A 24,631-nucleotide genomic window follows, 5' to 3' on the forward strand; every position below is an offset into this window, starting at 1 on the left:
ACATTAAGTTCAGATGAATCCTCCCTGATTTGATGTTTCAGGCATGTCCAACTGGGAGGATTCAACAAGGAGGATGCGGGACAAACATGGACAGGTGGCCAATTTAGAGTTCCTAGTAAATCTAACATGATCGTCTTTAGAATGTGTGAGGAAGCCGGAGTACTCAGAGAAACCCACACAGAAACAAAGAGAACATGCAGAAAGGATTTAGCTGGATTTGAAACAGGAGCTTTCTTACTTTGAGTGTTGTGCACACTGTGCAGTGTTTGTGTCGTCTTATTTTTTGACCTATTACACTTTTGTAGTTTAGCAGAAAGAAAATCCAGTCTGATATTTACTTTCTGTTTCAGACTACAGAATAAAATATTGGTTTGTTTTTCACTTTTTTATGTTTTGTTGTTCCAGGTTAAATTTCAACAAGCAACAAATGCATTAACCCCTGATGAACCATTACATGAAGGATGTGATTAATTTGAATTTGTTACTATGAAACACTTCAGTGCTTCTCTGACAGGAAAAAGAAGACAGATGGATGCTGGAGAGTTTCTATGAGTTGATCAGTGGAGTGAGAGCGCCTCCTCTGGTGGCTTCATGTTACAAGTGTACAGGCACTGAGGGGTTTTTGTTCAGGTCTTCTGATGGTTTGTTTCACTGTGAGTCTCTGGCACAGTAATACACAGCAGAGTCTTCAGGCTGCACATTCTGTCCGTTCAGAGTCACTCTGTTGTTGGAAGAGTCCAAGTCGATGCTGAACTTGTTCTTCAGTGAATCTTTGTAGTATGAAGCTCCTGTATATCTCCATCCAATCCACTCCAGTCCTTTTCCTGCAGGCTGTCTGATCCAAGCTGTCCAGTAGCTGCTAACAGAATAAGAGACCTGACAGGTGATGGTCAGACTCTGACCTGGCTGCACAGTCACAGAGGCTGGCTGTGTCAGCTGTTCACACTTCACACCTGTAAAAAAAGAAGAAACTATTTGGTCAGAAATGATGAAGTGCACAAAGAGCTGCTGACTGTGATGAATCCAAAGAGACTCACAGGATCCAGCTGCTAACAGCAGCAGCAGAGCAGCAGAGAGCATGTTGAGTCTGACACACTGTGAGCTTCACTGACACTCTGGTGTTTTTATAGCTGCACAAATGTGGCCCAGTTTGCATAGAATGAATCAAAGCATCACTGTGGCTCTAGGTGGAGTCAGAGCACCTCTGCTTTGTGTCTGTTCCTCATCATACTGCAGCACTTATTTGAACATCCCTGCAGTCACAGCAGCTCTTTCTAAATGTGTGGAGGTGACTAAGATCTTTACACAGTGATGGCTGCTAGAAGACAGTCTGTAAGGCTTTCAGTGTAGGACCGAAAAGCAGGACATGAGAGGGTGGCGTTTTTACGGTGAGTTTAATATTTACAAGTGGTCACAGAATAGTTTATGAAGATGAGGTGGCGAGGCGCAGGTGACTGGCTGGAGGAGCACAATGAATCCAAAGGTTCGTACCTTAAACAGAGCAGAGAGCACCATGAGTCTTTTTCAAAATCCTTTCTCAAAAATTCAACTGATCAGAGAATTCCTTTCTTAAGAACAGCGGCGAGAGTGTACCACATAAGGAGACAATCCAGCGTCGAAGGTAAGTCGCGCTCCAACTTTAAAGGAGGACCGACAGGAAGTGAGGTGTCATAGATCCGCCTCCAGCCAAGCTCCACTGCGCTCCCACCATGGGGACCGAGCGCCCCCTACGGGAAAAAGGAACCACCAACATCCCAAAAACACAGAACACTAACACCCTCAACACAGATACACAACACAGTCATTAAAACTAAACTGACAACAAGCTTCAAGCACCAAGTATGAAACATCATGAGCCACATTTCATGCGTGTTCACATCTGAATGTGATTTAATGTGTTTGTTCAATACAATAAATTGACTTTTTTTAGAATTCTGGATCAGCTTTATGCTGGACTTCCTGGTAATAGTGAGTTACAGTAGTCCGGCCTAAAAGTGACAAATGCATGGATGAGATTTATCAGCATCACTCTGAGAGGATGCTCCTGATCTTAGCAATGCTATGGAGGAGAAAGAAGGTGGTCTCATAGACTTGTTGAATATGAGGGATAAACAACATGTCCTGATCAAAGATAACTCTGAGGTTCCTCACAGTCGTACTGGAGGCCAAAGTAATGCCATCCACAGAGACAATGATATCAGATAATTTAGACTTAAGATGTTTGGGTCCAAAAACAATGACCTCAGGTTGGTCATCCAGTATTTATCTCCTTAAGACCTGACACAGAGTTTAGACATGTGAAGTTCTTTTCCTGGACTGTGTTTGATGTCAGCATGAAACTTTAAAAGAGTCGAGGACTCACACACACTGTTAGTGTGTCCTTAAAATGACACAAGACACATAAACAACCTCTGTAAATTACAAACTACCACATTTATTGTACTGCTGTGAGTTGATCAGTGGAGTGAGAGCGCCTCCTCTGGTGGCTTCAGGTTACAAGTGTTCAGGCACTGAGGGGTTTTTGTTCAGCTCTGCTGATGGTTTGTGTCACTGTGACTCTCTGGCACAGTAATACACAGCAGAGTCTTCAGGCTGCAGTCTGCTCATCTGCAGATACACCTGCTGTTTGTTGTTGTCTCTGGAGATGCTGAACCGGCCTTGGACTGACTGAGAGTAGTACTTGCTGCCACCATTAGCATGGACCCATGAAATCCACTCCAGTTCTTTTTCAGCAGCCTGTCTGATCCAGTTCATCCAGTAGTCACCAAAGGTAAATCCAGCTGCTGTACAGGTGAGTGTGTGTGAGTCTCCAGGACTTTTCAGCACTGCTTCAGATTGTGTCAGAGTCTGACCATCAACACCTGTAAAGACAAAGAAGAACACAGTCCCTCTCTGTGAGCTGATCACTTTTTAAAGACAGAGCTGAACATCAGTGAGTATGTTTGACCTGCCCAGCAGATAGTTAGAAGCAGCAGTCCTGTCCTACAGTCCATCATGTTAAACTGTGTGTCCACTGTCCTCTGTCATCCTCTCTGCAGGCAGATAAGTAGAGCTGGAAGACATCTGAGTTTTGCATTGAATCCTCCTCACACAGACTGTAGATATATGTGGTCAAAGGGCTGAACAGATGTCCACGAGTCCATCAGCTGTTCAGTCACACATCAACACACACTTACTTCACAACAGTTGTGTTGTCTCATCACAGTGTGATTGTGTTACCAGTGTTTTGTATTGTTAATGATGTTCAGATAAACTCACAGTCAATAAAACACTTTCAGCCTCTTCCTCTTTTTAAAGTAACTGCATGTGTCCTCTGTAATGTTTATAATGAGGTCTGAGTGATGGAACATCATGAAGTGTGTGAAGATGTGGATAGACTTTGAGGTCACATGTGTGTGTGTGTGTGGTTTTTGTACAGCTGCTCTGCTCTCTTCAGTCACTGTGTCTCGAGCACAGAAGTAAACAGCAGAATCTTCTGCTGTCAGCCTGGTGATCTGGAGGTACTGAGTGCTGCTGGAAACATCTTCAGTCATGGAGAAACGACTCTGAAAGGAGCTGCTGTAGCTCGCAGAGTTTCTTCCTGTGTTCATCCTCCCAATCCACTCCAGAGCTTTCCCTGGTTTCTGCTGTATCCAGTGAATAAAGTACTCTGTCATGGTGAATCCTGATATGACACAGGACATCTTCACTGTGTCTCCAGGTCTTTTCAGCTCAGAGGGGGTCTGCTGCAGCCTGATCTCACTGCAAACTCCTGCAAACAGAACAGATGATGAGCAGCATCCAGCAGCAGAAATCAGAGGACACAAAGCAGGATGGATTTTCTCACCGTGAAGACTGACTGCAAACAACAAACTCCAGACTACAGTCTGCTCCATGCTGAGAGGAACACTGGACTTCAGACTGTTGGACTCTGTCTCAGTGTCCTGTGTGAGAGCTGCTGAGTTTATAAGAGGAAGACTTTGAATAGACTGCCCTCTACAGGCTCAACAGAGAACAGCACATCTGTATAAGAAGAGCAGGAGAGCGTGTTCAATGTCTGACTAATGATTCCTCAGGTTAAACTTTTTGAATGTTTTCTCTCCTCTGACATGAAAACATGAAACATTTTATGTCCATCTTAAATAGATGAATCAAAATGTGTCACATCCTTCATGTACTGAGAGAAAATGAAACTTGTGTCACTTTCTTTTATTCTAATGAAGCAAAGCTCAGAAATCTGACACATGGAAATACTTTCTCTTCATCCACTGAATCCACCAACATATTTCATCAAAGCAGCAAACACACAGCAGCAGTCACATGACAAACGTTGTTGTGTTGTGTGATTCTCACTGTGAGACCTTCGTGTAAACTGTGTGTTCAAATGTCTTGTTGGATGGTGATGTTTTTATTTTCAGCTCAGTTTGATTAAAGACAGCGGGTCAAAGTCAAATCAAACAATAATTCCTGCTCAGGATCCATCAACACAACAAACACAAGAGCTGCAGGTTTTTGTACAGCTGTTCAACCACCTTCAGTCACTGTGAGTCTCTGGCACAGTAATACACAGCAGAGTCTTCAGGCTGCAGTCTGCTCATCTGCAGATACACCTGCTGTTTGTAGTTGTCTCTGGAGATGCTGAACCGGCCTTGGACTGACTGAGAATAGTAAGTGCTGCCACCACTGCCTATCAATGCAATCCACTCCAGTCCTTTCCCTGCAGGCTGTCTGATCCAGCCTGTTGCATAGTGTTGGGTGAAAGAATTTATTCTGCATGGTGTTAACATGCAGTGTGTTCAGATATATAAGTATTCATGTTTATATGTGTTTATCGCTTAATAATGTGATTTTCATAAGTGTTTATGTGTTAGGAAGTTTTATAGAAAATCAAAGTAATTTGAGGATACTGAATGTATTAATAAGTAATTTCATAGTATGTCATATAACGTTGTTTTCTGCAGTTCAGGCTGTGGCAGATGAGATCAGTTGTTTTTGGGCTCTCTGGAGAGAGCTCCGGTTGGTACGAGATGGTCATAAATTCAGACTAAGGACAGCAGCACCTTTGACCTGATAAAAGCCAGATTCTAAAGGAATGTGTTTTTCTCCTGAGTACCCAGTTTTATGGTCACCCCCAGATCGGACTCACAACCTATGAGATTTGAGGAATTGAAGTTTTACCTTATATGGCAGTAAACACTAATGGTCTAGTTGCTGTATGAACCAGGGTCTGCAGGGGGGCGGTAGATGCCCCTGTGGGCCGGCAGGCAGGAACGCCCATGGGGTATATCAATGTGTGAATTCCATGTCCAGTTGTTGTTGCGTTGTTCGTTGTTGCTGTGTGGTTGTTTGTTCTTGTTGGTTGTCCTGTTCTTGTGTTGTTCTTGTTTGGTTCTGTGTGTGCAACAACCCAGAGCTCTGCGACTCAGAATTTGCCTCATTGTTTAATAAATTATAATTTTGAGACCAGAATTTATCCGCTCCTTCCTTACAAACTAATTCAGGGGGTGATCAGAAGGAAACAAGGGGATTTTCACCCCGACAATTTGGCGCCCGAACAGGGACTTGAAGGAGTGTGGGTCAAATGACATCTTGCCTGACGGAGTGACTACTGGTGGCCACAATAAAACAAGGTAAGCAGAACCTGTTTAACCAAATTCTGCACATTGGACAATCTAAATTAAGTAGTCACTGGGATGGGTATGGTGTTTTAGAGTTCAAATTATAAGAGGCAGATTGTAAGTCTTAATAAGTAAAAGAAAATGAGATGAAGTAAAAGAGAAAATGAGATGAAGTAAAAGAGAAAAAGGAAAAGTGACACTGAGAGAGATATTAACCAATTAAAAATAAAAAGAATAAAAAAAGGGTTAATACAATAACGTGAATGAGCGTTATGTCATTGGGAGTGGCATCCCCCGCTATATTTGGACGCAAATATAGATAAAGCTCGGTTGAAAGCCCGTGGGATTTGATGACCCCTGAAACGACAGTGATGACCGCCTAAAAAATAAAAATAAAAAAAAAGGGTCACACAGAGGAAAAGTGTCACAGTGATCACAAAATAATAAAGACAAAAAAAAGGATCACGAGAAAAGAGAAAAGAGAAAAGAGAAGAAAATATATAGCCTATTGTTTAAGTTGTGTTTTATGTATTGAAAATTGTGTTTAATTGTTTTGACCTCGCACCGTCGAGGAAAGGTGTTTACTCCGTGCCGTCGGAGAAGTGAGTGTGTGTGTGTAGGCCTAAGTGTGTGTGTTGCAGGTTGAATGAGTGTGTGTGTGTGTGTGTGTGTGTGAAAGTGTGTTTAAGTGAAGGTGTGTGACTCTGTTGCCAGAGTCACAGTGAGGGATAGGAGAAGGCACATATAGAAGGTACATTTTAACATACAGCAGGTACGCAAGAAGGATTTGGTGAGTGGTAATCATGTCTACGTGGAAGACAATTGATGAACAGATGAGTAAGATGTTGAGCCGTTGCTGCGGACAGGCAGGACCAGAGGGACAACAGAAGGCTGCAGCTAAGATGGAAGCAGCAGTGTGTACAGCAATGACAGGACAGGGAGTGAAAGGAGATGATAAAAGCCACTAAAAAGTGTGATTGCAACAGTGGAGAATAGAGTTAAACTAGAGAGAGAGAGAAAGGAGGAGATTATTAGATTATTAGTGTTAGAGACAGTTGAGTTGAAGGAGGCAGTGCAGGCTGATGAGGAGAGACGTAAGATTCTATTCAGGCATATCTGTGCTGCATAGATGATGATTGTGAGGAGTCTGGTAGTACCACTGACATTAAACAGGAAGTAGAGAGCGAGGGAACTCAGGGGGCGGAGATACCGTTTTCCCTCACCAGCCTCTGCTGTAGCTTCTGCTTCGCCTCAGACCCCACCTCCTGGGATGTACCCCATCATGACTGTCCCTGATGGGAGGGGGCGAGTAACAGACAGACAGACAGGAGTGAACTCTAGTCAACTTGGTGCCCAGCAGCACTGGTATAGACAGGCAACAGAGGAGGGGCTTCCCCTGTTGCTTCAGCAGGCCCAGAAAAATGACCCTGATTTACCAGGAAGTGACTCTATTGCTTGGGAGAGACATGTTGTACACCATATGAATCTACACACAGACACAGAGACCATGGAGATGAAAGGGCTGCAGACACAATTATTAAAGCTGCAGTTAGCTCAAGCTAGAAAGGAAGCAGCATATCAGAGGAAAATGAAGAAGTGCACCCCTGCATCACAGAGGGTGGTTCAGCCTCAGCCTGCTCCCCCACCTCAGCCACAGTCCCCAGTTGTGGGAAATCTTGATATGTATTTAACCCCATCTTGGGTCACCCGCCCCCACTATCAAGGTGGGTGGGGTCAATATCATAGAGGAGGTAACTGGAGGGGAAAAGAGGGTGGCCGTGGGGGAGGGGGGCATGGAAGGGGTGGATACAGCGGTTTGAGTGGAGGTGACTGCTTCTATTGTGGAAAACCTGGCCACTGGGAAAGAGACTGTCACTACAAGCAGCCCCGTCAGTGATCTCAAGGGACTCCCTGGTATCCTCCCCAGGGAAATGGCTGTCAAAGATCACATCATTTCGTCGGTTGGCTTCTTTTGGGAAACCTTAACATCTGCCATTCACAGAACTTGTGAAACTGTGTTAGCAGCACCACAGACATTGTTTCATTCGCTCCAGCTCATCACCAGTGAATTTGATGGGCAGAGACTTGTTGATCAAAACTGGAACCTCCATTATGTGCTCCCCAGATGGATTAATGGTGACTTTTCTTACTGGACAGACTTTTTATGCTCCCAGAGTGTTGGAGTAGCTGGACAGTGGCTGATGAGAACCACTATGATACAGATGTCTTGTGAAGATATCTGCTGGACTCGTTTTTACCTGAGTCTCCTTAAGGGGGCGGTCTCCTCAGTCTATTCCAGCTGTGGAAACCCTGGATAATGTCTTTCTGACCCTATAGGCTGTCCACTGATCCCTGTAGGTTATTCTCTTCTATGACAGGTGTGAGGATCTCTTCTATCAGGAGAGGTTCTACCTCCTAATGAGAGGGACTACATTGGTCCATCACAGCAGATAAATTGTTTGTGACTGAGGAGGGAGTAGCTGCTGACGTATAGTTAACACCAGAACAGTTTTAAATGGCTCAAAATGGCAGATAATAGTGTGCCACTTGTTTGCTTAGTAATTGTACCACACATAATATTATAGAATTAAGCTCCATGGTTAAGAAATGTAAAGCTATTTCTAATAAATAGGCACAGAGGATAGGTGTTTAGAATTCTTCATCCTTTAAAGCTTATTAGGTTGCCATTCATACAGTAGAGGCATAATAAGGCTCAGGAGATGTTAGCCACACTACCACATAACATCTGGTCTTCATCATTTACTGATGTAGGTTTTGTGCCTCCTGTACTCTTGTCTCTTTCATTGTCTCAACTTCCATACCGATCTGGTTCTCCTAGATCACTTAGTTCCTTTATATCTTGATGTTTCTGAAACAGGTGGAGCTGTGAATGGTGTTCTGTTTCAGAAAAAAGAGGGTGAGACAGGTATTAATGTATTTGAGTTTTAAACCGGACAATAAACTGTTTGATTAACTATTACATTCCACAGCATGGATTCCCAGAATGGATCTCATTTTAAGAGTTTAGACCTGGAAAAGGTGGAGCAGACTTTAGGCCTAAAACATAGGTATGGTGCAGTATATCAATCATAGTTACAGGGAAAAGTGGAAAGGATGAAACTACAACCTAAAACAAAAATTGGCTAAAATCTGTGCACAGACCAAATTTATATGGGTTCAAGTATTATCTATTGTATTGATGTTTTGTTAATAACGCCATATAATGTACACCCTATGAGCTTCTTACAGGTCGACAGTTTCCTGGACCAGCTTGCCGGCTGAGACTGAAGAAGTATGCAGTATGGTATTAATATAAACCATAATATAATGAATTTAAAGCTTTGGTGTTAGTATTTGTATTAAAGGAGAAAGGAGAGATGGAGAGTCCAGACGGAGCCACACACAGCTGAGTGGGTCCTCCTGAAGGTGATAAAGAGAAAGTGGTCGGAGCCAAGGTGGACAGGTCCTTACCAGGTGGTGGAGCGCACCTCCCACGCGGTGCGGCTGAAAGGCAAAGGAGACACCTGGTATCACTGGAGCCAGTGCACCCCAGCTACAGAACCAGGGAGAACGCTGAGCGACATCCAGCAGCAGCAGGAGGAGGAGAAAATGAAAGGGGCAGAATAATCCCCTGAAACCAGGAGTGTGACCAGTAGGTAGTCTACCCTACTTGGTTGAAGAGGATGAGACGGTGAATACACATACATGAGCAATCATCAGGATCAGCGTGGGACTAAGAGTGATAGGCGAAGTTAAGCGCATCACCCCACCAGGAGACGAACCACAGTCATCAGTAAGGTCAGCTGTCGAAAGGAAGGTCTAAAGTTTCAGGAGCAGAGGTTCTAGGTCCTGTTACCAAGAAGACTCCAGCTGACAAGATGGGACTGTGGGGTAACTGGAGGGTGTTGGGAGCTTGTGTTTTCATGTCTGTAGTTAGTGTATCTTTGACTTTATTTTTGTGTGAACATAATTATTTTGTCAGTTTTCCAGGATCCAATGGTAAGTCAAATCCAGGGCCCAGCACACGCAGGGTGAGGAGAGCACAAGGGACAGGAGGAGATGCATGTGTGAGAAACGGGGAGGTATAGAGTTAGACTACTATAAGGGTTCAGAGTTCTCTTTTATCTTTGATTTGTGCGCAGTAATCAACTGCGGGGGATATAATGTGTCGTGGAGACAGTATGGAGAAGTTTGTGGATTGGGGTGGCAGCACACAAATTGGGCACCTAAAAAAGCTAAAACCACCTCAGGCGGGCGGATCTTGTTCAGTGGGTATTTCCATATACAAAGAGATTGGAGCTGCACGCAGAATCCCATTATGTTATCAATTACTGGCCTGGACCACAACCCTTATGTTAAATCTTCCGGAGTGCCTGGCCAATGTTGGGACTCCAAACCCGACATTGTAGTCCATAAGCTCACCCCGTTCGATGTATTAGCGTTATCTACTGGTTATGAGGATGATAATATTTGGTTCAGATGGATGGTAAAACAGGTGAGGGAGCAAAACATGTCAGGTTGTGTTGCCTGTGCATCAGCGAGGCCCCACCTGTACACTGAACCTGCCCCATTATATCCAGACGATGCATGGGGATTTGATTTCAGTACAGGACCGGATGTTTTTGGATATGTTATTGGCAGAGAAAGGAGGTGTATGTGCTATGTTTGATGAAATGTGTTGTACTTTCATTCCCAATAACACTGCTCCCGACGGTAAGGTCACTAAAGCTTTAGAGAGTTTTAGAGAGTAGAGTTTGAGAGCTTTAGAGAGTAGAGTTTGAGAACTCTTTCCAGTATGTTGCATGAGCACTCAGGGATAGATAACCCCCTGGACGACTGGCTGATTAGGGTGCTGGGACCCTGGAAGGTGGTAGTATGGTATGTCACTAATCACTTTTTTTGCAGCATTCTTGGGTATTTTGACTATATGTGGTTGTTGTTGTTATATTCCCTGTGTGCACTGTTTAGGTTACAGGTTAATTGTGTCAGCAATTGAAAAGCAGGATTCAGGTTTTCATTCTCCTTCATATCAGATGCCTCTGCTGGCAGCAGAGGTGCCCGTGCCAGGTGACGACGAGGAAGATTTGTTGTGAGCTCTTATAAGAGCTCAAAAGAGGGAATTGTTGGGTGAAAGAATTTATTCTGCATGGTGTTAACATGCAGTGTGTTCAGATATATAAGTATTCATGTTTATATGTGTTTATCGCTTAATAATGTGATTTTCATAAGTGTTTATGTGTTAGGAAGTTTTATAGAAAATCAAAGTAATTTGAGGATACTGAATGTATTAATAAGTAATTTCATAGTATGTCATATAACGTTGTTTTCTGCAGTTCAGGCTGTGGCAGATGAGATCAGTTGTTTTTGGGCTCTCTGGAGAGAGCTCCGGTTGGTACGAGATGGTCATAAATTCAGACTAAGGACAGCAGCACCTTTGACCTGATAAAAGCCAGATTCTAAAGGAATGTGTTTTTCTCCTGAGTACCCAGTTTTATGGTCACCCCCAGATCGGACTCACAACCTATGAGATTTGAGGAATTGAAGTTTTACCTTATTTGGCAGTAAACACTAATGGTCTAGTTGCTGTATGAACCAGGGTCTGCAGGGGGGCGGTAGATGCCCCTGTGGGCCGGCAGGCAGGAACGCCCATGGGGTATATCAATGTGTGAATTCCATGTCCAGTTGTTGTTGCGTTGTTCGTTGTTGCTGTGTGGTTGTTTGTTCTTGTTGGTTGTCCTGTTCTTGTGTTGTTCTTGTTTGGTTCTGTGTGTGCAACAACCCAGAGCTCTGCGACTCAGAATTTGCCTCATTGTTTAATAAATTATAATTTTGAGACCAGAATTTATCCGCTCCTTCCTTACAAACTAATTCAGGGGGTGATCAGAAGGAAACAAGGGGATTTTCACCCCGACAATAGCTGCCATCAGTCAGAGAATAACCAGACACCTGACAGGTGATGGTCAGAGTCTGTCCAGGCTGCACAACCTGTGAGTCTGGCTGGATGAGTTGGACACTGTGCACACCTGTGGAAACACAAATCAACATTATCTCCATCATTCAGCTGAACATTTCTAATGTGTGTATGAATCCACTGAAAGCTGCTCACAGGATCCAGCTGCCAGCAGCAGCATCACAGCTGCACACAACATGTTGGATGAAGTCAGCTCCTCTGACACACACACACAACAACTTAAAGCTGTTTGTCTCTGCTCACTCTACACTGTGTGTGTGTGTGTCAGTGATTCAGTCTTAAACTCTGCAGCAACACATGAAAAGATGGAAGAGGTCAGAGCTTTGCATCGACTCCTCCTCCTCAAAGAGCAACACTCCTCAGCTCATGCAAATTTCTGCACATTTTCATCTTCATTTCATGACTTTAAATATATTGAAGAATTTTAATAATCAGATGTTTTTTCAGCTGCTTCATCTCAGACACAAAGCAGATGTATTGATTCTGCTCTGCAGTATTTATCATTTAAACAATCTCAATATATTCAATATTGATCTTTAAAATCAATCATAGAAACATTATGAGTCATTTCTGTTAAAGCACATGTTGATGGAAGCTTTAAAAAACTGGAAGTGATGAACCACAACGTCAGCTGCTGCTTTAAGACTGTAAATGTGTGTGTCTGTGTGTGTGTCACTGTTTTCCAAATTCTTCTGCTGCCACCTTCAGGTGTTCATAAAAAGGTTTTCTGTGGAGTTTTTGTACAGCCTCTCTGATCACTTTAAACACTGTGAGTATCTCCGGGCACAGTAATACACAGCAGAGTCTTCAGGCTGCACATTCTGTCCGTTCAGAGTCACTCTGTTGAGTCATTGAGTCACGGTCATTAAAACTAAACTGACAACAAGCTTCAAGCACCAAGTATGAAACATCACGAGCCACATTTGTTCACATCTGAATGTGATTTAATGTGTTTGTTCAAAACAAAAAATTGACTTTTTTCAGAATTCTGCATCAGCTTTATGCTGGACTTCCTGGTAATAGTGAGTTACAGTAGTCCGGCCTAAAAGTGACAAATACATGGATGAGATTTATCAGCATCACTCTGAGAGGATACTCCTGATCTTAGCAATGCTATGGAGGAGAAAGAAGGTGGTCTCAGAGACCTGTTGTATATGAGGGATAAACAACATGTCCTGATCAAAGATAACTCCGAGGTTCCACACAGTCGTACTGGAGGCCAAAGTAATGCCATCCACAGAGACAATGTTATCAGATAATTTAGACTTAAGATGTTTGGGTCCAAAAACAATGACCTCAGGTTGGTCATCCAGTATTTATCTCTTTAAGACCTGACACAGAATTTAGACATGTCAAGCTGCATCTCTTTTCCTCTGCTGGACGGTGCTTGATGTCAGCATGAAACTTTAAAACAGTCGAGGACTCACACACACTGTTAGTGTGTCCTTAAAATGACACAAGACACACAAACAACCTCTGTAAATTACAAACTACCACATTTATTTTACTGCTGTGAGTTGATCAGTGGAGTGAGAGCGCCTCCTCTGGTGGCTTCATGTTACAAGTGTTCAGGCACTGAGGGGTTTTTGTTCAGCTCTGCTGATGGTTTGTGTCACTGTGACTCTCCGGCACATTAATACACAGCAGAGTCTTCAGGCTGCAGTCTGCTCATCTGCAGATACACCTGCTGTTTGTTGTTGTCTCTGGAGATGCTGAACCGGCCTTGGACTGACTGAGAGTAGTACTTGCCGCTACTATCACTGTAAATGAATGCAACCCACTCCAGTCCTTTTCCAGCAGCCTGTCTGATCCAAGCTATGTGAGGAGTGCTACTGAACCCTGCATATGTACAGGTGAGTGTGTGTGAGTCTCCTGGTCTTTTCAGCACTGGTTCAGACTCAGTCAGTGTTTGACCCTCAGTACCTGCAGACATGGAAACAGCTGGTTAACTGCAGTGATTCTGTCAGGAAGTCAGAAATCAGTGGTTGTCCTTACCAGCACAGTGAAGTGATAAAATGAGACAGAGGAAGAAATAATGAGGTCTGATCATTGTGAAAGCCGTTTGTCTCTGCAGTCAGTGATGAAGTCTCTGTCCGTCACTCTGTGACACCTTTGTAAAGATGGAGCTGATCAGAGTTTTGCATTGACTCCTCCTAAAACACAAACACACCACATTTCACACAGCTGTCATCACTCAGCAAAGTCTTTCTTCCTGTTTGTCTCATTCAATCATTCATTATTGATTTATCTCCTGTCTCCTCAGATCGAGCTTCACGGTGCTGCAGTTCCAGGTTCAACTGGTGGTATTTGTTTACATTTCAGGACCGTGGATTTGATGTTGGTCTTTGCAGCCAGCCACTGTCACATTGTTTGGACTCCATGTAAATGATATGAACTGTAACTTTGGTCTTGCTTGATCAGGTTACTGAACTGCAGCCACCTTTCAAAATAAAAGTACTGTGAAGTATATAAGGTAATTTACGCAATGACATGTACTCGATTATATATGCTTACACTTTGAGAAAAACACATCTATAACTCTTATAGAGAGTTAGGGAGGAACTCTCTGATGCGGTGAAGGCCGAAGCACTAGGAGGTACGGATGTAAGATAAATCATCCAACATAGAAGGGACAAAAGGGTTTCATAGTCATAAATATGTTAGACCAATTATGATAATTAGTAGGTGGAGATAAAGGGGCAACATGTCCCAATATGGGAATACCAACGAGGGTCTTGAAGAGCTGTTTATCTATTATGCAAATGTACCTCAACTTTCAATAAAACAAGCCTGTGTCCAGGGGAAGGGCAGAACACTTATGGACGGGAGTGAAGCAGACTGAAAGGCCTGTGTTCACTAGGTGTTCTCCCTTTTGCAAAAGGTGAAACTACAAAACCCAGGGTATTTTCTTTCACTCAATGTTCTGAATACAGGAGACGGAATCTGACAATCCGGGGTGACCAGGGAAGGTCACGACAATTTGGTGGCCCGTACGGGGACAAAAGGTAATTATATTTTTCTCAGATCCGTCAATTGAACACAGGGGTTGATTACGAACAGACAGAGGACATGTGGCGCGCCAACAATAAGGTGAGCAGACCTTTTATATCTGCATTGACTACTCTAAAGTGTAACGTGTCCCGAGCCTTAGTAGTAATCTGCCTGTAAATTATACGAACATTGACTGAAACAAAAGAATAAGAGAAATGGAAAAAAGAGGTTAAAGAATTCTTGTAAGAGTAAAGATAAAGAATAAGAGAAATGCAAAAGAGGTTAAAGAATTCTTGTAAGAGTAAAGATAAAGAGTAAGAGAAAGGAAAAAGGAAAAAGGGGTTGCAGAGTGTGGCGACTCCACCGGTGCTCTGACGAGAGGCCGGAAAAGCTGGGTTTGAGTCCCGGGGCTTGAGGAACCCTAAATCACTAAAAAAGAGAGAGGAAAAGGAACAACAGGCAAACACATGGTATGGATGTTGGAATGACTGGAAACTGAAACAACGACCGCACTAGTTAGGCGGAAGTTGTAGTAAGTCAACAGGCTTCCAAATTACAGATGTATAAGATTCTGGTGTCGTGGAAGAGAGGCTAGTCTCAAATCCACTGGACTGAGTACTAGGGACATAGCGTGCCATATTTCTCAGTCGGCCAGAATCCAGACAGTGCAGGGCACTGATTTATGACTGTGAGCCTCTCTAAAAGAGAGACGGCAAGAACAGATGAACTGTGAGTAGTCGGACCGGCTACAAGAACAGAGGAAAGTCCTGTGAGTTCAAAAGCACCCCTTACTGAGACACACAGCTGAGAGTGAAGCTGTAACACACACACATATTGAGCGCTCATATTATGGGTAATGCATGAATGAGAAATGTGGATGAGTGCCAGGGACGTGTGAGCTGAAGCAGCAGCACTGCTGGAAACCTAACCGGTGTTAACGTAAAGCAGTGGTCTGTTGAAGTAGGTTCACTCACGAACTGGATTAGTTTTTTTTTTTTTTTTCTGATGTGTACATAGTTTGGTAGACGACATAGAAACCTTGTAACTGCAGTTTTGTAAATTTGAATTTAAACTATAGTTTTGTAATTCCTACGTGACCACGAGATTAAGACTTTAATGACTGACGACATGGACTTAAGTGTGCACAGAGACATGACTGACGATGGGTGGGGTCCGCACAGCCCACTAAAGACGGTAGAAGAACAGCTGACGGTCTTAGGCGACATACTGAACCAGACTTATGACTCTAAGACTGCAGCGGCAGAAGTGATTCTTATGAAGGATGCTGTAGATAAGTTGTTGGCAGAAAGATGTTGTGAAAGTTGATGGTGAAAGATAGAGGAAGTTTGCAGAAGGAGTTTTGGAGAAAAGAGGGAGAAGCGAGGTAAGACAGAGAGAGGGCCAAGGAAAGTGCAGAGCAGTGTGGTTGGACTAAGAGAGGAAAATTTAGAAAGGAGCAGGAGAAGGCGGAGGAGCGAAGAACTCAGTGGGCGAGATGGGCTTTGGTATGTCAGGGTGTAAATCACCTCATGATAGGAAAGCCCAAAGCAAAGAAAGGGAAAACAGAAAAGAGTAGCGACCCTCCCCTTACACACAATTTAATATACTGCCCTTTATATCCTTTGCCTAGTGGAGCAGCCTGCCCCACCTTAAAATGGGATATGAAACAGAGTCCAAGAGAATATATTAATCAAAGTAAAGACGCATGGATTAGACACACAGGTTGTCATCCAGCTAAATCAGGCATTCAGAGGGTGTGGTACAGGACCGCCGTCCTAAACGGGGTCCCAGAGAATGTGAAAAATGCCATGGAAAGTACACTAGACATGGCAGATTGTGATTCCAATGTGTGGGAGAGACATCTAAGATAAGATAAAACTTTATTAATCCCGAAGGAAATTCTTGTGCCAGAGGAATCAAGATACATTAAATGTAGTTAAGTACAGAGTATGAGTGTATAAGTGTCACTATAATCCAAATCAGAGTATAGTACGCAGTATGGAGACAATATATGATACATGGATTTTTAGTGCATCATTTGACTCGTGCCCAGGATGCAGCACACACACAAAGTAATGATGTACAGGAATTACAGACTCAATTGTTAAAAATGCAACTGGCTGAGGCCAGACAAAAAGCTAATGACAAAAAGAAAGACAAAACTAATAAAGTCACGGTGGCCACTGAGGACTCTACTACACCACCTGACACACCTTGGGTGCCACAGCTATTTTATCCTAATTATGATCAGCCGCCCACAGGGTCATACAGGGGCAAGGGACCAGGGAGGGGCAGCTGGGGAGGCCGGCGCAGAAGGGGTAGACCGCCTAGGGGACAGCTGAGGGGAGACTTCAGTCGTGACCGCTGCTACTACTGTGAGGAGCTCGGACACTGGACAAAGGACTGTCCATACATTATGGGGCAGTACAGCTGAGAGGGACAGCACAGTCGAGGGCGTACAAAGGGCTTCTTTCCGCCCCGCTGGAGCTCCATGGAAGGGGCAGTTTTCTGTTTCCGGCTGGGAACAGGGAGGGGATAACATCTCCCGACAATGACACTCCCCACAGAGCAGCTCTGATGACATTGTTACGGCAGATCCGATGTTGTCTATGCGAGTAGAAGATGAGACACTGCCTTTTCTGGTAGATACAGGGGCCACCTGTTCTACTCTGATTCATACATCTTCTAAGAAACTGTCAAATGACTCTATCGCAGTGATGGGCTTCTCTGGGGAGAAACAGACTCTGCCTATAATCACTCCAATGACTGCTCAGCTGGGACATCAGACTGTGTCACATTGTTTTGTATGTTCACCCACAGTGCCTCTGGATATACTGGGGAGAGACTTGCTGATTAAGCTTGGAGCATCTATTTTATGCAGCCCTGACGGGTTGTCAGTGACACTGCCGGACGGCACCATGTTCCACTGTAATGCCTCTGACACAGGTGGACAGTATCTTGTGAGACCTGTAGCTGACCCTTGTGCGGACATCTACTGGGGTCTGTTACATGCAGAAACACCACACGACCCAGGAATCCTCTCTGCCTACCTGCAGTGGAAGCCCTGGATAGCCCAGCTCGAGCCATATGTCACTCCCCCTGACCCCCTCATGTGACTTTGTTTTATGACAGGCGGCAAACTGATTGGTATCATGATAACTTCACATGCTCCATAGAGGAGAAAAACTGGTTGATTTTAGTCTGAAATATTTTTGTGACATCTGAGGGCGTAGCAGCTGGTGTGGATTTCACACTAGAACAACAGGCTTGGTATATGATCAGTGACGAAGGGCATTCCCACGTCTCATTAGCTGTACATCCAAAACATCAGGCAAAAGAATTAGGTGGCATGGTTAAACGTGCCATAGCTCAAACAGATTGGCAACCTACACCTATAGCACAAAACATGTACTCTCCATTTGCCAAAGCATATAGAATACATGTTTCAGCTACTAACACTGTTACATTAGCACACGAACAGCTTGCCAGATATCATGGAAGAGAAAAAACAGATCACCCTCTTGCTCAGGCTTTGATTAATGACTTACCGACACATTTATGGGCAGAGGGCCCCACTGATGTGGGCTTAGTGAACTGTGAGCCTGTGACATTCCGGGTTTACACATCTGAACCTTTGTGAATTAGATTTGGCTAATGCTTTATTTTGTCTTCCTCTGGCTCATGAATGTAGAGATATTTTTTAAACTACGTTGCAAACTACACTGGTCTCATACAGCCACTTAGAGACCTAGTCAGAGAACACGGCATGTGTAATTTAACAGCCCACCTAAATTGGACACAGGAAGCTGAACGCTCTATTATTGAACTGAAACAATCTTTGGCTACAGCAGCAGAACTAGCCATGCCGAATTACACTTTACCATTCTATTTAGATGTCTCTGGAACGGATACCTGTGCGAACGGCATCCTGTTCCAGAGAAAAGGGGGAGAGAGAGTAATACTGATACATGGAAAAAAAACATCCTCAGTGCACACAACATGCAGCAGGAATAGCTAAGCTAATTCAGAAAACTGAACATATGGTCATGGGACACAGCTGTACGTACTCACAACACATAGTGTAGTCGCATATGTAAACTCAGAGACATTCACACTCACCCCACTGAGACAAAGGAGAATGAGCAAGATTTTGGAAGCACCAAACATTACCTTCACACATGATGGTATAAACATGGCAGAGCAGATAGAAGCTGGAGAGCCACACACATGTGCAGAGAGGGTAACCAGAGAAGAAAAAGTCAGAATGGATTTACAGGCCACACCACTAACAGAGGCTAGAAATCTGTTCACAGACGGGTGCTGTTTCAGACATGACACAGAAGGACTCAGAGCGGCATACGCAGTTGTTGAAGACACACGGGAAGAGATGAGAACGCTAAAAGCAGAAAGACTGGAAGGACAGCAGTCAGCACAGAGAGCAGAGGTGAGAGCAGTGATCGAAGCACTCAAAATAGGGGAAGGACAACACATCAATGTTTTCACTGATTCAGCATATGCAGCAGGAGCAGTACATGTGGAGTTGGGCCAGTGGCTGAGAGTAGGATTTCTCACTGCAGATAACAAACCCATAAAACATGAGGTAGAAATGAGAGAACTTGTAGAAGTCCTGTTGTTGCCTAGCAAGGTAGCTGTAATAAAATGCAAAGGTCATGGAACAGGCGCTGACAGGATCACCAGAGGAAATAATGCAGCAGATCAGGCAGCAAAGCAGGCAGCAGGCTATGTTGAATAGATGATTTTGATGTGTTCAGAAACGGACTTACCTCCCCCTGTTGACTAGAATGACTTAACATAACTACAAAACAAAGCCTCTCCACAGGAAAAGACTTTGTGGAAAGCGAGGGGGGCAACTGACACAGGAGGAGTATGGAGGATGGACGACCCATACTGCCACCTGGATTGAGACAAACTGCCATGGAAGAAGCACATGGGGTAGGCCATGTGGGGTGTAGTGACAAACTGTCATTAAATTTCTGATTAACACCTACATCCCTAGACATGGTTTTCCTGAAAAAATCAGATCTGACAATGGAACACATTTCAAAAATAAAGACCTCCAGCAGGTGGAGACTATGTTGGGACTGAAGTATGCTTTTGGTACTGTTTAACATTCACAGTCGCAAGGAAAGGTGGAAAGGATGAATCAAACCTAAAACAAAAATTGGCTAAAATCTGTGCACAGACCAAATTTATATGGGTTCAAGTATTATCTATTGTATTGATGTTCTGGTAATAACGCCATATAATCTACACCCTATGAGCTTCTTACAGGTCGATAGTTTCCTGGACCAGCTGGCCGGCTGACACTGAAAGAGTATGTATTATGATATTAACATAAACCATAATGAATTTAAAGCTTTGGTGTTAGTATTTAGCCGAGTGGGTACTCCTGAGGGTCATCAAAAGGAAGTGGTCGGAGCCAAGGTGGACAGGTCCCTATCAGGTGACGGAACGCACCTCACACGCAGTTCGGCTGAGAGGAAAGGGGGACACCTGGTTCCACTGGAGCCAGTGCACAGCTGCAGAGGAGCCTCAATGATCTCTACAGGAAGTCCAAGCTGATCTGAGGGCGCAGAAGTCTGAATCGGCTGATTCAGATACGGATCCTGTCACAAAAGGGGCAGAATAATCCCCTGACAGGAATCCAGGATCCCGGGTAGTCTAACCCCAGGGATCCGAAGAAAGAAAACACATCCTGAGGGACGAGAGGACCAGAGAACCAGGCGGGGCGCTGGACGATGAGGCAGACGGACAGGAACACATACATGAACTGATAAAACACAATTTTGAACATTCTTACTGTAGGATAATTTTCATTACATTTGAGCTGTTAGGAGTATCTGGGGGCGGGAACGGTGAAAGACCGACCGATTAAAATACCCCCACATACTATGATGTATAACATGTATTTGTTTTCTTGTTGGGATAACCATATTAGGGTTGTTCATAATTTTTTGATCTATTGGTTACACTGCGAGTTCCCTGGACAGAGGTGTAAAACTACATATTAATTTTTATATTAATCTTTATACTGTTCTACGTGTTACTTATATTATCCTATTGGTTATAATCATGGTTGTGGTTCTATTCCTCCTGACGGTCTATGTGTTGTTACAGATAGGTCAACACACTGTAATATTTGATCCATGCACTAACTCCACTAATACTTCCCGAAACACAGAATGGCACATGGTTCCTTGTCTGTGCTGTGTTTGTAGGTCATGACAATGGTCATGGAAGGTGGGATTTTGGCAGACACATAGTCTGCCTAATACAACCACCTCCACAATCCCAGAGAGTTCAGCAGTGCAGGAAAGCTTAGTGACAGGTAAGAATAATGCTAATTCAGGAGGGGTTGTTATTGTATCAGGAACAGAAGGATTGCCTACTGATAAATGGTTTCAGGTTGCTACAGGAATAATTGGCTTTTATTGGCTGAATAGTCAGCTAATGCATTCCAAGTTGATTGTGTGGTCTGCTTGGGACCCAGACCTTTGTTATAGGTGGTGCTAGCTTCTCTGACCACCGACTGTTTTATACCAGTTATGACTCGCTCGGTTCCCCCTAAAAAAAAAATGCATGGAATGGGATGTTATATTCCCCATCACCAAGCTATCTGAGAAACATCCTGTGTTTTCCACAAATGTGGCCCCTGGAGATTTTTCTTGTGTAAACCTTACTGTTACAGGTGTAAGCTTAGGACAGATCAAGGAGACATGGTGAATGATCACTAACTTTTTATTAGCTTTGAACACATGTTTACTGTTTGATTGCTCATGATTTTTTACTTATATTTTTGATACATATAACCTTTGTCACAGTTTTCTTTGGGTGTTGGACTCTAGTAGAGTCCAAAAGGGGGAATTGTGAAGTATATAAGGTAATTTACGCAATGACATGTACTCGATTATATATGCTTACACTTTGAGAAAAACACATCTATAACTCTTATAGAGAGTTAGGGAGGAACTCTCTGATGCGGTGAAGGCCGAAGCACTAGGAGGTACGGATGTAAGATAAATCATCCAACATAGAAGGGACAAAAGGGTTTCATAGTCATAAATATGTTAGACCAATTATGATAATTAGTAGGTGGAGATAAAGGGGCAACATGTCCCAATATGGGAATACCAACGAGGGTCTTGAAGAGCTGTTTATCTATTATGCAAATGTACCTCAACTTTCAATAAAACAAGCCTGTGTCCAGGGGAAGGGCAGAACACTTATGGACGGGAGTGAAGCAGACTGAAAGGCCTGTGTTCACTAGGTGTTCTCCCTTTTGCAAAAGGTGAAACTACAAAACCCAGGGTATTTTCTTTCACTCAATGTTCTGAATACAGGAGACGGAATCTGACAATCCGGGGTGACCAGGGAAGGTCACGACAGTACGCTACATTTTATTCTGCACAACTGACTTTTTTTCTGATTTGTCTGTATTGATCTTGTGCAGTCATGGACAAAGATCAATGGACCTGAATTTCAACAACTGCATCAAGTCAGAGTGCAGCTGTCTTACTGAGGTTTAATGGAGACATGTGAAGACATCATCACAGCAGTCATACATACTAAAGTGGAGTGAGAGCACCTCCTCTAGTGCTTCATGTTACAAGTGTTCAGGCACTGAGGGGTTTTTGTTCAGCTCTGCTGATGGTTTGTGTCACTGTGAGTCTCTGGCACAGTAATACACAGCAGAGTCTTCAGGCTGCACATTCTGTCCGTTCAGAGTCGCTCTGTTGTTGGAAGATTCCAAGTCGATGCTGAACTTGTTCTTTAGTGAATCTTTGTAGATTGAACCTCCTGTATATCTCATTCCGATCCACTCCAGTCCTTTCCCTGCAGGCTGTCTGATCCAAGCTGTGTAGTAGCTGCTAACAGAATAAGAGACCTGACAGGTGATGGTCAGACTCTAACCTGGCTGCACAGTCACAGAGGCTGGCTGTGTCAGCTGTTCACACTTCACACCTGTAAAAAAAGGAGAAACTATTTGGTCAGAAATGATGAAGTGCACAAAGAGCTGCTGACTGTGATGAATCCAAAGAGACTCACAGGATCCAGCTGCTAACAGCAGCAGCAGAGCAGCAGAGAACATGTTGAGTCTGACACACTGTGAGCTTCACTGACACTCTGGTGTTTTTATAGCTGCACAAATGTGGCCCAGTTTGCATAGAATGAATCAAAGCATCACTGTGGCTCTAATTGGAGTCAGAGCACCTCTGCTTTGTGTCTGTTACTCATCATACTGCAGCACTTATTGGAACATTCCTGCAGTCACAGCAGCTCTTTCTAAATGTTTTCTCCTCAGGACTTTGATTTTAGTCTCAGCATCCAGAGTCACATTGTACAGAAACACTAAGGTTTTGTTTCACAGACTCATCAGACTCTTATTTTGAAGTCATGCACAGATACATGTGCTGCCCAGGAACTGAAGCTATGTGATGTATTTAAGGAAGAAATAAAGTCATGTTCAGTAGCCAGTACTCCTTTTATTCATTACTGTTGTGTAAAACATAACACACAATGATCATAGTGGGTCTTAGTATCAGGTAAACACAACCTGCAGCCCTTTCAGAGGAACAGCTGCTTCTCTAACACCATTGATTTTGTTTTTCTCTCCTGTCATTGCATTAACACACACCTGCTGCCTGTTGCTTCATGTTACTCTGAAATTAAACTCATAAATCAACATGAATTCTTGATGGTTTCAGAGTGATACATAAAACTTTCTGAACTTATCGATCTTTGCTCTTTCTGACCTTTGACATCTGAAGGTGTTTCTCCTTCATAGGATGAATTCTAGGCACCAACAGGGATCAAAAGACTGATGAATACTGGTGAGTTGATCAGTGGAGTGAGAGCGCCTCCTCTGGTGGCTTCATGTTACAAGTGTTCAGGCACTGAGGGGTTTTTGTTCAGCTCTGCTGATGGTTTGTGTCACTGTGACTCTCTGGCACAGTAATACACAGCAGAGTCGTCAGGCTGCAGTCTGCTCATCTGCAGATACACCTGCTGTTTGTTGTTGTCTCTGGAGACACTGAACCGGCCTTGGACTGACTGAGAGTAGTACTTGCTGCTACCACCATCGCTGATCCATGCAACCCACTCCAGTCCTTTTCCAGCAGCCTGTCTGATCCAAGCTATGTAAGGAGTGCTACTGAACCCTGCATATGTACAGGTGAGTGTGTGTGAGTCTCCTGGTCTTTTCAGCGCTGGTTCAGACTCAGTCAGTGTTTGACCCTCAGTACCTGCAGACATGGAAACAGCTGGTTAACTGCAGTCATTCTGTCAGGAAGTCAGAAATCAGTGGTTGTCCTTACCAGCACAGTGAAGTGATAAAATGAGACAGAGGAAGAAATAATGAGGTCTGATCATTGTGAACGTCGTTTGTCTCTGCAGTCAGTGATGAATTCTCTGTCCGTCACTCTGTGACACCTTTGTAAAGATGGAGCTGATCAGAGTTTTGCATTGACTCCTCCTAAAACACAAACACACCACATTTCACACAGCTGTCATCACTCAGCAGCGTCTTTCTTCCTGTTTGTCTCATTCAATCATTCATTATTGATTTATTGATGTTTCTGTTTGCTCTATTTTATGTATTTGACTCATTTCTTCATTTAGTTTTGTACAGCACACATGAATGACTGTCTGTGTACATTTACAGTGGTCAGATTCCTTTGTCCAGAGCTGCAGCACAGACACCAACTTCAGCACATGTATCCATGAAAGCAACAATAAACCAACCAGACAGAGCTGCTCTGTTCAGCTCAGTGAAAATGTAACAATGTGAGAAAATGTGTTCATAAAAACAGAAAAAGATTCAAATGTTCTTTCAGAGGCAGCACAGTGCTGCAGTGGTTAGCACTGTGGCCTCAGGTTCTGGGTTGGATTCCAGCTCTCTGGCCTCTCTGAAATGCTCCTTTTATACTCAGTCATGTTTCTCACCTGCTGCTAATTAACATGATTAGTTACCAAATGCTCAAATGCATCTGTTGTTACTTTTGCAGCCTTTTGTTGCCACTGTTCCAACTTTTTTAGATGTGTTGCTGCCATC

General features: G+C 43.6%; 1 protein-coding gene and 1 gene segment (V, D, J or C); both read right to left on the reverse strand.

Annotated features, from left to right (window-relative positions):
- The window catches only part of LOC114439964 (uncharacterized), a 176,079-nt gene that overhangs the window by 45,524 nt on the left and 105,924 nt on the right, over positions 1–24,631 (reverse strand). The window lies entirely within an intron of this gene.
- LOC114439769 (Ig heavy chain V region 5A-like) lies at positions 649–1,080 on the reverse strand. The segment is given in 2 exon segments: positions 649–953; positions 1,038–1,080. Coding segments are annotated over 2 exon segments (348 nt in total).

The sequence above is a fragment of the Parambassis ranga genome, chromosome 8 (assembly GCF_900634625.1).
Source record: "Parambassis ranga chromosome 8, fParRan2.1, whole genome shotgun sequence".
NCBI classification, from domain to species: Eukaryota; Metazoa; Chordata; class Actinopteri; family Ambassidae; genus Parambassis; species Parambassis ranga.